Source organism: Danio aesculapii, chromosome 16, assembly GCF_903798145.1.
Source record: "Danio aesculapii chromosome 16, fDanAes4.1, whole genome shotgun sequence".
In the NCBI taxonomy this organism is placed as follows: Eukaryota; Metazoa; Chordata; class Actinopteri; order Cypriniformes; family Danionidae; genus Danio; species Danio aesculapii.
In genome coordinates this window covers 26,792,722-26,805,243 of record NC_079450.1, presented here as the reverse complement: position 1 = coordinate 26,805,243, position 12,522 = coordinate 26,792,722, and the positions used below count along the sequence as shown (strand labels likewise).

At 35.7% G+C, this 12,522-nt stretch overlaps 1 protein-coding gene across 1 annotated transcript; it reads right to left on the bottom strand.

Moving 5' to 3' along the window:
- Positions 1 to 6,042: 6,042 nt before the first annotated feature.
- Positions 6,043 to 12,168, bottom strand: hormad1 (HORMA domain containing 1). Its single transcript, XM_056474971.1, has 14 exons — positions 12,083 to 12,168; positions 11,767 to 11,911; positions 11,624 to 11,684; positions 10,873 to 10,909; positions 10,757 to 10,777; positions 10,627 to 10,653; positions 9,340 to 9,407; positions 8,437 to 8,588; positions 7,951 to 8,108; positions 7,763 to 7,852; positions 7,370 to 7,421; positions 7,187 to 7,251; positions 7,033 to 7,113; positions 6,043 to 6,438 (listed from the first exon to the last, which is right to left on the bottom strand). Exons 1-14 carry the CDS (start codon positions 12,113 to 12,115, stop codon positions 6,358 to 6,360), a joined length of 1,071 nt encoding a protein of 356 aa, XP_056330946.1. The 5' UTR covers positions 12,116 to 12,168; the 3' UTR covers positions 6,043 to 6,357.
- Between the last annotated feature and the right edge of the window lie 354 nt (positions 12,169 to 12,522).

Below are 12,522 nucleotides of genomic sequence, written 5' to 3'. Positions count from 1 at the left end.
GATGGCATATATCCAAAACAGTTTTAAAGACAAGTTCACCCCAAAATCAAAACTCGTGTCATTCCAAGAGTTTTGTTCAACTTAGAAACAGGAATTAAGATATTTTAATGAAATCTCATAGATTTCTCTACCTACACTGAAAGTTCATTCATTCATTGTCTTTCAGCTTAGTCCCTGTAGTAATCAGGGGTCACCACAGCGGAATGAACCTCCAACTTATCCAGCAAATGTTTTACACAGTGGATGCCCTTCCAGTTGCAATCCCGTACTGGGAAACATCCATACACACTCATTCACACACATCCACTACGGCCAATTCAGCTTATTCAATTCACCTATACCACATGTCGTTGGACTGTGGGGGAAACCAGAGCACCTGGAGGAAACCCATGCGAAAAAAGGGAGAACCTGCAAACTCCACACAGAAATGCCAACTGACCCAGCCGGGACTCAAAGCAGCAACCTTCTTGCTGTGAGGTGACAGTGCTAACCACCTGGGCTGCACAATATATTGTTTCTGCATCAATATCGCAATGTGATCATTCGCAACAGTCACATCGTGAGTATACGCAATGTTGAGTCTGGATTATAATTTATCGTTTTGCAAGTGTTTTTCGAGGCCTGTGTGAAGTTTTTAAATGGAAAATTGTACCGTTTTTAGTTTAGTAACAATTAATTTGATTGAATTGTTTATACAACGACTATGCAGTATTATTTTAAATTTGATTATTTAATTTCTGTACACCTGAATACAGTTCGACTCATCGGGAAAAACAATAAAATGCTGTTTATTCAATTTGTCTATTTTCCTTATTCAATTTATCTATGCTTGTAGATTGTTTATGATATTTTATGAATTCCACATCTCAGCCAATCAAAAATTATCTTTGGAAAAGTCTTTCCAAATAGTTATTCAACTCATCTAGTGAAATTGTACTCATATCGCAATACATAGGGCAGAATAAAAAAATCACAATGTTAGATTTTTCCAATATCATGCAGCCCTATTAACCACTGAGCCACCGCATCGCCCCCCCCCCACCGAAAGTTGATTGACCCCAAAATCAAAAAGTTCATAAAGAGATCAAAAATGAATTCATGCGAATCAAGTAATTTAATCCAAGCCTTCTCAGAAGAGAAACGAGTGCTTTAAATAGTGAGCAGAATTATTTTAGTATCTATTCACATGTAAACATTAGCTGTGTCTCAATTCAGAGGCTGCATCCTTCGATGGCCACATTTAAAGGTTGATTGCATCATATCAGCACAACAAAAGTGTCTTCGTTCAAAGGCTCCTTCGATACAGCCTCCAAATGCATCCTTTGTTTACCAGATAATAAAGAGCTGATTTCGAACTCCAATGTAAGAGGATGAGAAAATTATATCATTATAGAAAATGCTCGATTCATTTCAACTTAGTTTGACACTGAATTATACAATGTTAGAGCTATAAATTTTACACATCTAAGAGGGAACAGACATTCAGTGAAGAAAGAACAGATTTCATTAAAGATATTTATTGAAGAATATGTGGTATGATATGAGGATGAGCAAAAATATTTCCATTTTTGGGGTGAACTAACCCTTTAAAGCAAGATTTTTAAACTACAATAGCTCATCCCACACATTTTCAACACATCCTGCAGTTCACTGATAATGCAAAACAAGATTTTCTTTTTTTTTTTTTTTACAGCTCAGACTTCCGTCATCTCAATCTGAGGGGTCCCGATCTCTAGAGACTTGACTGAAGTCGCTCAAGCTGTTTTTGTGTTTCTATCAGTGCTGCATGGATTTGGCTGTTCGCCTGGAGTACTGAGCTGTGCAGCGGTACAAATGTAAATGTGTGCTCCGCGGGGACGGAGTGTGAGGGGGAGCGGAGTGGCTGCCCTCGCATCCCAGCGAGATGAAAACCCATCCACTCGGAGAAGCACAGCGGCTACCGGGGCAGAAGTCAGCCGCGGTGGGGCTGGGCATGTGGGAGAGAGGAGTGATAGAGGGAAAGTTTTCTCTGCCTCCAGCGCTCTGCATATGTTGTGAGAGTGAAAGCCTGCAGTGAACTTGGCAGCACACTTCAAAACTTTATGGAGCAGACGTGCACGCTGCATCCTAATACGAGTGGTGTCTTGATTCGTGATTCGGGATTCATGAGATTTGTCAGACAAGGTGCCTGGAATTTTTTTTACTTGAATTCTTGGCTCTGCTATTTTGCTCGCCTACATTTTGTGAAGAGTAGTTTCTTATTGGATTTGTTTTGTTCTCAAAGTGGTCAGGTGAATTTCTGAATTAATCATAGTCATTGCAGATCACATTTGGGTACAGTGTAAATTTAGGTGCTAAACTTTTACAAAACCACATGGGTTATGTTTAAATATAAAGAGAAATATGTATTCACCCTCATGTCATTAAAAACAGTATGACTCCCTTACTTCTGTGAATAAAATAAAAAGAATTTAAGACATGTCTCAGCTTTGTTTTTCCATACAAGATCCAATGATGTTTCATTTAGATATAGAATCCTATTAGGCAGTGTAAATAATAGATTTTTAATTCATTTACACTGCTCATTACTCACACTTTACTTGGTTCATAGCTTGACCTATGAGTTTCTTTCTTCTGTTTAACACAAAAGTAGATATTTTGAAGAAAGCTGGAAACCTGTAATTATTTTTTTCCATAGTATTTAGCTTTCCTACTATGGATATTCCTCTAAATATCTTCTTTACTTTCATTCATTTTCTTTTCGCCTTGGCCCCTTTATTTATCAGGGGTTGCCACAGCGGAATGAACCGCCAACTTATCCAGCATATGTTTTACGCAACGGATGCCCCTCCAGCTACAACCCATCACTGGGAAACAACCATTCACACTCATACACTACGGACAATTTAGCTTACCCAGTTCACCTATACCACATGTCTTTGGACTTGTGGGTAAAACCAGAGCACCCGGAGGAAACCCACGTCAACACGGGGAGAACATGCAAACTCCACACAGAAATGCCAACTGACCTAGCCGAGGCTTGAACTAGCGACCTTCTTGCTGTGAGGCGACAGCGCTACCCATTGCGCCACCCCCTTCTTTACTTTCAACAGAATAAATTCATAAAGGTTTGGAACCACTTGAGGGTGAGTAAATAATAAATTTCATTTTTGGGTGAACTATTGCTTTAGGCAAATAGGTAAGAGTAAATAGGTAATTACTGAAATCAAAGCGTAAAAAATAACAGAAAATGACATGTCTATGTTTAACAGTGTCAAGAAAACTCAAAGGATTGGTGGGACTAAACAGCTGTGAAGTCTTAAGAAAAGCACTTACTGAAAAACAAATGTAAAAGCTTCAATTTGCTAGGAGCATAAAGATTGGACTCTGGAGAAAAGAAAGATGGTCATGTGGTCTGATGAGTCCTGATAGTCCGGGTTCCAGTGTGATGGGCACATCAGAGTAAGAAGAGAGGAAGATGAAGTGTTGCACCCATCATGACCATAGTGCCAAAAATACAAGCCTGTGGGGCAGTCCTGTGATTTGAGGATGCTGCTGTTGGTCAGGTCTAGATTTAGCGATGTTATGTGCCCAAAGAATGAGGTCAGCTGACTACTTGTATATACTAAATGACCAGGTTGTCGTCATCAATGGATTTTTCTTTCCTGATGGCAAGGGCATATTCCGAGAATGCAAAGCTAAAATACAGGGAGGAATAAGACTGACTGATAGACTGGCCACAACAGAGTCCAGATATTAACCCTATTGAGAATCTTTTGGATGTGCAGGAATAGACCTTGCACAGCAATCCAACACTCTCTTCATGCACTCAAGATCTTGGTGAAAAATGTATGCAACTCTGGACAGGAAAAAACGTGATGTTGCAAAAGCCTTCTCAAATGATGCAATGCCAAATGTGTGCTATAATCAAAGCAAAGGGCAGTCCAATGAAATATTAGAGTGTGTGGCTTTTGCTTTGGACAGTGTATTTTAGGAATTATCAAACATTCTTAAACTATATTGTTTTTAAAATCACACATTCCTGTGTATTAATTGGTTATTATTAAATGATGTACAAATTACTACTTAACAAACCAAGTCACTGATTGATGGTCACTGATGATACAGAACAAATCCCATATAATTAATATTTCACCAGAGAAAACAAACAACAACAAAACATGAAAGTGAAGTTTACAAGTTTTGTATTTCAAATGCTAGACTAACGTAAGACAGATAGCACTGGTCCTGGATCTATGGGTGGGCAGTTTCTGTATTCAATTCCAGGTCCACGTTAGCGAGCCACTCTGTCCTGTCCAGGAGCTCCATTCACTTCACAGTCAATAGTTATTTATCATCCAACATATTAGCGATAGCGGTGTCGATATGAAGTCCAGCAGTGAAATTAGTCAGTGCCAAGTCTGTAACTACAGCCCAAGGTCAGACACACACTCCATTGACAGGAGTGATGGTCCGCAGCTCACAGGCACATACATCCAGCCCAAGGTCAAGTGTATGGTTCTGCTATTTCAGAAGGCACACGCGTGTAAAACACTCTGTCATGTTGAGAGATGCCAAGAATGGTTGTGACATATTTTATGTCACGTTTTGGATACTAATCAATACGGTAAGGTGGATGGTAAAGATTAAACTATTGCTGTTTTTGTTTTGATCAGTGAGAAAGACGCGGCTTAAGTGTAACCGTGATTTCTCTGAATTGTTCGATGATATATGCATAATTGCACTCATAAACAGCAGTAAAATGTGGACCGCCAACTATTTAAAACTTTAGCTTACAGAAAAAAACATGCAAATGCAAAAATATACACACCTGCCATTTTCAACCAACTATTGTGCTGTCTGTTTATTTGAATCAAATAAAAACATCTGTATTTTTATCAAAATACTAAGCACTTCTAAGCATTTCTATTGCTCTTAAATTGAACCAAAAGTTTCGCCAAGCGGCTAAGCAGAAGAATTGCTAATCAGCAGCAAAACATTTTTAAGCCTTCTGGCAAGGTCAGGGGATCACAGTCCCTTGCTAAATGTCCGGAGCCCCCCCCCTTGCAGAAGCCCTGAGGGGTGATTTCACCCCCCACACATAGATACACACAGCCTGACAGCAGCTAACTTGATTCGATTGCTTGGTCCAAAACTCCAGAACGATTCCACTTCCCCTCCCCCTTCCCCCGCAGGTCTCTTTTTTTGTACTTTCAGGTCTAAACTACCATATATTTGCGTCATGAGTGTGAGCACAAACATGACTACAACCACTCGCTGTGTACTAGGAGTAAATGTTAAACAAACCAAACTCTGATGTCAAAAACAAAACATCTAGTGTTGATGCAAAAGGGCAAAGGGCTCTCTGATCAGTGACAAATCAAGAGGATTTCACAGCCAAGCCTGAAACTGCAGATCTGGAAGTTGAAGACACTTTTGTCTCTAGCCAACTTCTTTGTAAACTCGGGCGATAAGCCAACACATATTCTGGAACTAGATAAAGTAAACACTTTTGTAAACAGGGACTTCTGCATGTATATTATTGTTACTGTGAAGGTCTAGAACAGAAAGATTTGCTATTATGTCAATTTTGAACTCTCTCATGTGATATTGTTTGTTTAGCTTGTAGCATGTGTAAAAATATAGCAAGCAACTATTCGACATATACTGCTAATTCACTCACTCTCCTTCAGGTTTTATTTGGTTTCCACAGCAGAATGAACCATCATTCAGCTAACTATTTTTCTAGAATTTACAAATTGCCACAGAACAAGGTATTTCCAGTGTCTTATCTATATAATTGTTTTAGCCTGTCTTTCACTTTTGTGCAAGCAAGAAGACAAAGTAGCCCTCTAAATCTGAAGAAGAAAATGTAATGTTGCTTTACTATACAGGAAACAAAGCCAAATCATCTTTCAGAGTCTAAACCCTACAGATGAATTTCCTAAAAGGTATTACGTATTAAATCACTCAAGTTTAAGCATAGCCATGAAACTGTTTGCTTCTCTACTGAAACCATTGTATTGTTTTATTGGAATAAACATTTTAAATATCAACCAAGGCAGTGTGCAAGCTGCCATCTAGTGGACGTATTAAATCTCTACATGGTACCTGCAGGGACTAGAATTTGGCAGTGCTACAAACATTTATCAAGTTATGACAATTCAGACTCATCCGATAGAACTCTAAAATAAATAACTAACTGCAAAGTAAACAATTAATTTGTTATTGTTAATGTCTTTGTATGCATTTGAAACATAAAACCTGTTTAACAATGCATTTTTGCAACTGAATCCAGTCAAAACATATTAAACAGCACATGCCACTAAGTTGCAGTGTAAGTGTGCTAGAAGAAATTTAAGTGCACTAGTCACAATGTTACTTGGGTACACTGACTTTGCGCCTCTTCGGGACAGATGGTTGGGGATCTTGGCTTAGTGGGAACTCTAGCTGAGAGATCTGCAGAGAAAAGAGGAAGTGCATTTAGCTGTGGTGAACAACAGTTCATCAGAACTAGAACACTTGAATAACTTGTTTTGATACTCATCTGTTTACTTCACAATGAGTTGTGTTAAATAAAGCTAAACTTTGCATTTGAAAACATTGATCAATGACTTTTATAAAATTTTAATCAATGATTTTAATAAAACAATCTTCTAAAGGTTTCAATGCCAACACAAACACAGGCCATGGAAGGGCTGTGTGATATTTTAAACCCATGAAAATAATAGTAAATGTTGTTTTAACAGTTTGTGAGCTGACGCCAAAAGAAAAAGTTCCAAATAACAAACAGCTGTATTTTAAAGTGATGTTATAGTGTTTACTTCCCAAAAAAACTAATAATAAAACAATCAATGATCCATAAATTAAAACAGGTTACTTGCTTTTTAAATGTTTGTTAAATGAGTTGTTTTGAACAAATTCTTCACTCAGAGAAATGCTGCCACCTGTAGGTGGTTTTAGCGTCATATTTATCATCTAACAAACCACTAAAAAGTAATACTTTTTATTAATTATACACTCCATTGTATGCACATCACAATGTATTTCCACCTGAGGCTCAAAGATCCGTCCACTCCTGGTTTTCCTGGCATCCACCTTAAGATCAGCAGTTTTCTTAACCAGACTGTCCATCTGAAAACAAACTTCATATAATTAAACAAGTTCTGGAGCAGACTGATACATCACACTCGTGGTGCAGTGCTACCTTTGGATTTGTTAAAAGTTCCTCCTTGGTGTGTCTGTGAGGCTGCTCCTGAGTTTCCTGAGTTTCTGTAAATGTGAAGCACTTCTAAGCATTTCAACGACTAAGCATATCAAGCAGACAACGAGCCATGTTTGCTGGAGCTGCAGTTGATTATCGATCTCAGTCAACTGACAAAACATTCACCTGAGTATTCAATGCCAGCATCAGTGATGACATTCTCCTTTGTCATACACTCCTGTTAGAAAACAATTGCCACCATTTAAGATTAATACTTGCATTTTATAACAGTAATTGAGAAAAGTAAATAAAGAAACATGAAAATTTTAAGTACAAAAGCATCTAAACACCCTCTAAAGTTTTCTTCTAAACTGAGCAGTTTTTTCAGACTCCTGTCTGTAATTCAGTTGTTTTAATTTAAGGCAATGAAAAGAACATATTAATTGCTACAGAATAAATAACCGAACATACACACATTTAACCTGAGAAAAAAAAATGACTTCAAAAGAAAATTTCAGACACCATTTAGAGGCTATTGCGTCTGAACTTTTCATGTGCTAACAATTAAAGAAAGCGCACCTGCTGAACTGAAGTCTCAGACATCATCCCATCCTCAGATATTTTCAAAGACCATTTTGTACTCACACATACTTCCACATCATCTTCAAACTGTTCACACAAACACATTTTGTATTATTGATCACTGCTTTACAACAGTATTGTTTTTTAGTCTGTAAGCAAGCATCTTCTAAATGTCTTTAACTCACAGGTTCAATTCTCTTTTTCTCAGTGGTGACGTTCATTTTGATGCTGTGAAAAGGTGTCACCACCTCCCCCATAGTCAGGTTTACTGGTTCTCTCTCAAACATCAGCGTCCCGTTGTCATCCTCCTTAAAGCCAGGTGGCTGATACTCCTGAGGGGTCACTGAAACACAAATACATATTGATAATAAATAAAGCAGACCCAATATTAAAGGAACCAAAATATTTTATTTAAATAAAAGAAATAAATAATTTAAATGAAAATGTATGAAATTACATTATCTACATTCATAAAATGTACAAATAAAAACACATATTTATAATAAATATATAATAAAACTACTATGCAACAAGAAGACAAAAATTGCTTTTACATAATCCAAAACAAAATATTTCACTGCAACAATTAATATCAAATGTTATAATATCCAATGGCAAAAAAAGCAATTCCTCCACATTATCTCTACAGTCTTTATATATTGTAGATTTACCCTCATCATAGTACAAGAGTTTCATGTTAAGGCAGACGTCGTCAGGCAGCGGGCCGAGATTTTGCATCAGCATGTAAAGTTTGCGCACGAGCAGCATACTGGATTTCTGGGTATTGTCGCAGGCCATTTTAGTCAGGCTCTGTCCATTTTTGCTAGAAACACAGATTTTTGTTTTTGTGTGAGGAAACATTCATACAAACAGCATACGGACACTGTAAAAACTCATAGCATAGCATAAAAATTGTTATGTAAACTTTTATTTACAGAATTTAAGCAGCCACTATTTTTAAATATTACAAGTATCAATATGGAAAATAATAATATTGAAAAATCATAAGAGACTTTACCATAGTACTGGAAACACTAATGAATAAAGATACATTTGATCTCTTCCTCTGTGCATATAGAATGAAATAACATCTCTGATATGCTTTAAAATGTGTCACCCAAATAGGTATACAGCTCAGTTCTGAAGTCTGTACACGCTAACAAACATTTAAAAATGCAATTGCTATCGCCTGCATTTTTCAGGATCAAATTTTGTGGCTTAATTAGGTTATCACTCAAACTACTGAACAGTGTGTGTACAGAACAAGATTGAGCACTAAGGTGAACTGTGAAAAAAGGATAAAAGGTGAATTAGGCCATAGTATGTGCTGTATAATAATAATAATAATAATAATAATAATAATAATAATAATAATAATAATAATAATAATAATAATAATAATGAGTTTTATTTGTAATGCACTTTTCTCAGACCCAAAGCGCTAATGTGTGTGGCCAAAAGTTAGAAAAGTGTTTCTAGGGCATGCTAAGCAAGTACTATATTTTGGTCTGAAGATAAAATCACAGTTGTAATCCATCAACTTGTTTTGACTCCAGTTCAGACAGACATGTCACCTCTCAAAGTCCATCTGAGGTCCTTTCTCTGTGTACTTGATTTTAAACTGGTAACATTCAGTCACTTTCTGCAACAAAAGCAAGAAGTAGAAATTGATATTTAAAGTCTGAAACAAATAAGCAAGGTTGCCATGTACCGATTAGTATTATATTCTCAAAGAGAATTTAAGGGGAGAATCAAACCAAACGTTTAAATTAGCAGTTCAGTCACCCTCGGTCATCCAAGATGTAATTACTTCTTTCTTTAGAATAACATTTTAACAAAGACATTTTAGCTGATTTGTGCACATAATTGTTTTGCTTTATAATACCTCAATATATCAACAGGAGCAACAGATATACATTTTGTTTTGCCTATGTTTTTTTAATCTCATTTAAAGTTCTTCCAGGGTTTCTGCAGGTTTCATCAAGTCAAATTTAAGACTTTTTAATAGTCTTTTAAGACCATTATGAATTCTGCAGGTTTCATATAGTCAATTGTAAGACTTTTAAGACCCTTTTAAAACCATTATGAAATAAATTTTAGACTTTTACAGAGCTAAACATTAAGGATTTTTTGTAATAGCCTGGTTGGGCCAAAAGAATTGAAAAAAATAAATCAAATGTAGTTATTTATTTAACATGGTTAAAAGTGTATTTTTTATGAAGAAAATTACAAAAATACATATTTGCTTGCTTTTGGTACAAATTAATTGAGTATAACACCTATTCAACCTAATGCGTTTCAATTATAAAACCTTATGTTTTATCATGTCTATTTATAAACATTAGGTCTACTCCCCCTACTTCTGCAAACAGTTTTTGTAAATGGAAGATCATGTAAAGGAATTTATTGCTGTTATTATCATGAGGAATCGTGTAATTGTGATTTCTTTTCCTGATTAAATTTAATTAAGAAAATTTGCTGTAAAATGTCTAACAGTTGTTGTGAATTGTATCTCTTTCCTATAAAGAACTTAAATATTCATATATAAAAATTATTTAGATAGATTGTTGGTGATTGGATGAATGTATTTTAAAATTAAGACCAGTTTAAAATTATCTAAGGCCTACAACACAATATTTATGTCAATTTAAGTCTTTTTAAGGCCTTTGTTTTTCAAACTTAAGACATTTTAAGACCGTGCAGACATCTTGTTCTTCTGACAAAATAAAGTCATTAACATCTTAAACAGTCCAGAAGTGAGTAAATTAACTGCAGATTTGTATTTTTTATAAACTATGCCATTAAATATAACATAAGTGAGGAATTAAACCTAAATAAGAAAGAAAACTATATATGATTACCTGTGGATTGTCTGGATCACAGTAAATCTACAATTTAAAAGTAGTAGAAAATTGTGTAAAATAACAGTACTATAAGACAAAATGTAAAATTTAAACTGATTATTCCATTTAAAATACATTAGCTACTTACTGACAGAAGAACCATGCGCAGCTGATAAAGCAAAGCAGATGCAAAAGGTCAAAAGAGTCAAAGGTTGCCTAAAGTGATATAAATAGTTACAGAAAATTCCCAAAATGCAGACTTACATATCTTCTTTGAAGTGCATCGAAACATCCCTGCAACCTGAAGAGAATGTGAGATACTCTTTATGTGACTGACAACCTTTACACACAAAAACTATAATTGGGATATCTGATTATTATAACAAAAAGGATATTGGCATCCACACTAATTGAAGACACATTCAATTTAGCAAAACTGAAAAGCTCATACTCTTTAAAAGGACAGTTCACCCAAATTATGCCATCGTATTCTTCTTCCAAACCTGTTTGACTTACTTTCTTCTCGTAAAAACAAAAGTAGATGTTTTAAAGAAATCTGGAAACCTGTAACCACTGACTTCCATAATATTTGTTTTTCCTAATTTGGGAGTTGAATGGTTACAAGTTTTCAGCTTTCTTTCAAATATTTTCTTTAGTGTTCAACAGTATAATCAAACTCATAAAGACTTGAAACCACTTGAGGGTAAGTAAATAAATAGCGAGTAAATTTTACTTTTTTGAATGAACTATTCCTTTAAACTAGAATGAATCCTGTTGACTGTTGATGTTTTTATCATTCATCAATTGGGGAAAAAGTTCATTTTCTTTGTGCTCTTATGGCTATAGTTATAGTAATATCTTTAAAACTATATAATTATAGTTACTATAGGACTTAGTTACTGTGTTTGATGTGAGCAAGCTTTTTAAACAAATTATTTTATTTATGTACACCAGGGTTTCGATTGAGTTTTATGATGGGAAAATGAAGGAAACGTGATGTTAATGTTACTCTTACCAGTGGACAATCTGTTGAGCACCAGGACAGCTATCTTCTCGCAGAATATAGACTTTCAGTTCTAGTATAAAAAAAAAATCCACAATCAATGACATTTACTGGATATTTTTTCCTGTTTTGCTTGATGTAAGTTTGCACTTCACCTCCAACGTATTTGCGTCCATAGGCCTTTTCTGTGAAAAGACCCCTGAGGTAAGTGATGCTGGAGATGGCAATGGCTAGAAGTTTCTTCACAAGCACTAGTGATTGCTGTTCATTGGACACCACGTCTGGCAGCATCTGACAGGTCTTAAAGCACAGAAAAACATATTTGTTATGCACGATGTTGTTGAATTTAAACGTAAGGACCAGCTAGTTAAAGTCTGCACACGCTAGCTAACCTACGTTACAGTTAAACACAACTGGTAACTTATGACCAACGTAACGATGATTGTGAATAAAACAAATCTTTAACGTTACCTGAACAGGACGCGATTTCTGTTCACAAGTCATGATGATTGTGACAGATAATCAGTCAAAATCCAAAAATGATGAGCTGAAAATATATGTAACGTTAAGATACTCCGTTAACGTTAATGGTTTTAGGTTTGGAATAAATGAGGCAGATTTTGAAGTCCCTAAAATGCACACAAGCCTAACAAATACAATATATTACCTGATAAATTTGATAATAAAGATTGTCAATGAATTAGACGGAGTAAAAATGTAGCAGAGCGACCAACAGAAGCTATAAGATGATTTAAAACAAATCTGGTGGCCTATCTCACTGCAACCGACTGCCTAACTGCCACTCTCGCACGCCATCCAGTGTTCAACTGCATTCGTTTCCCGCCATAAACTCCTACACGACGCCACGTAAAAAAGACATTTACGCTAATATTACAACAAAATGTAATTTT

Excerpts from the sequence above, each read along its gene's own strand:
- hormad1 (XM_056474971.1), bottom strand. The coding sequence starts at position 12,115 with ATGACTTGTGAACAGAAATCGCGTCCTGTTCAG. Across the intron at positions 8,109-8,436 it reads ACTCTTGTACTATGATGAGG|TGACCCCTCAGGAGTATCAG; the intron begins GTAAATCTACAA and ends TTTGTGTTTCAG. Across the intron at positions 7,252-7,369 it reads TGCTGGCATTGAATACTCAG|AAACTCAGGAAACTCAGGAG; the intron begins GTGAATGTTTTG and ends TCACATTTACAG.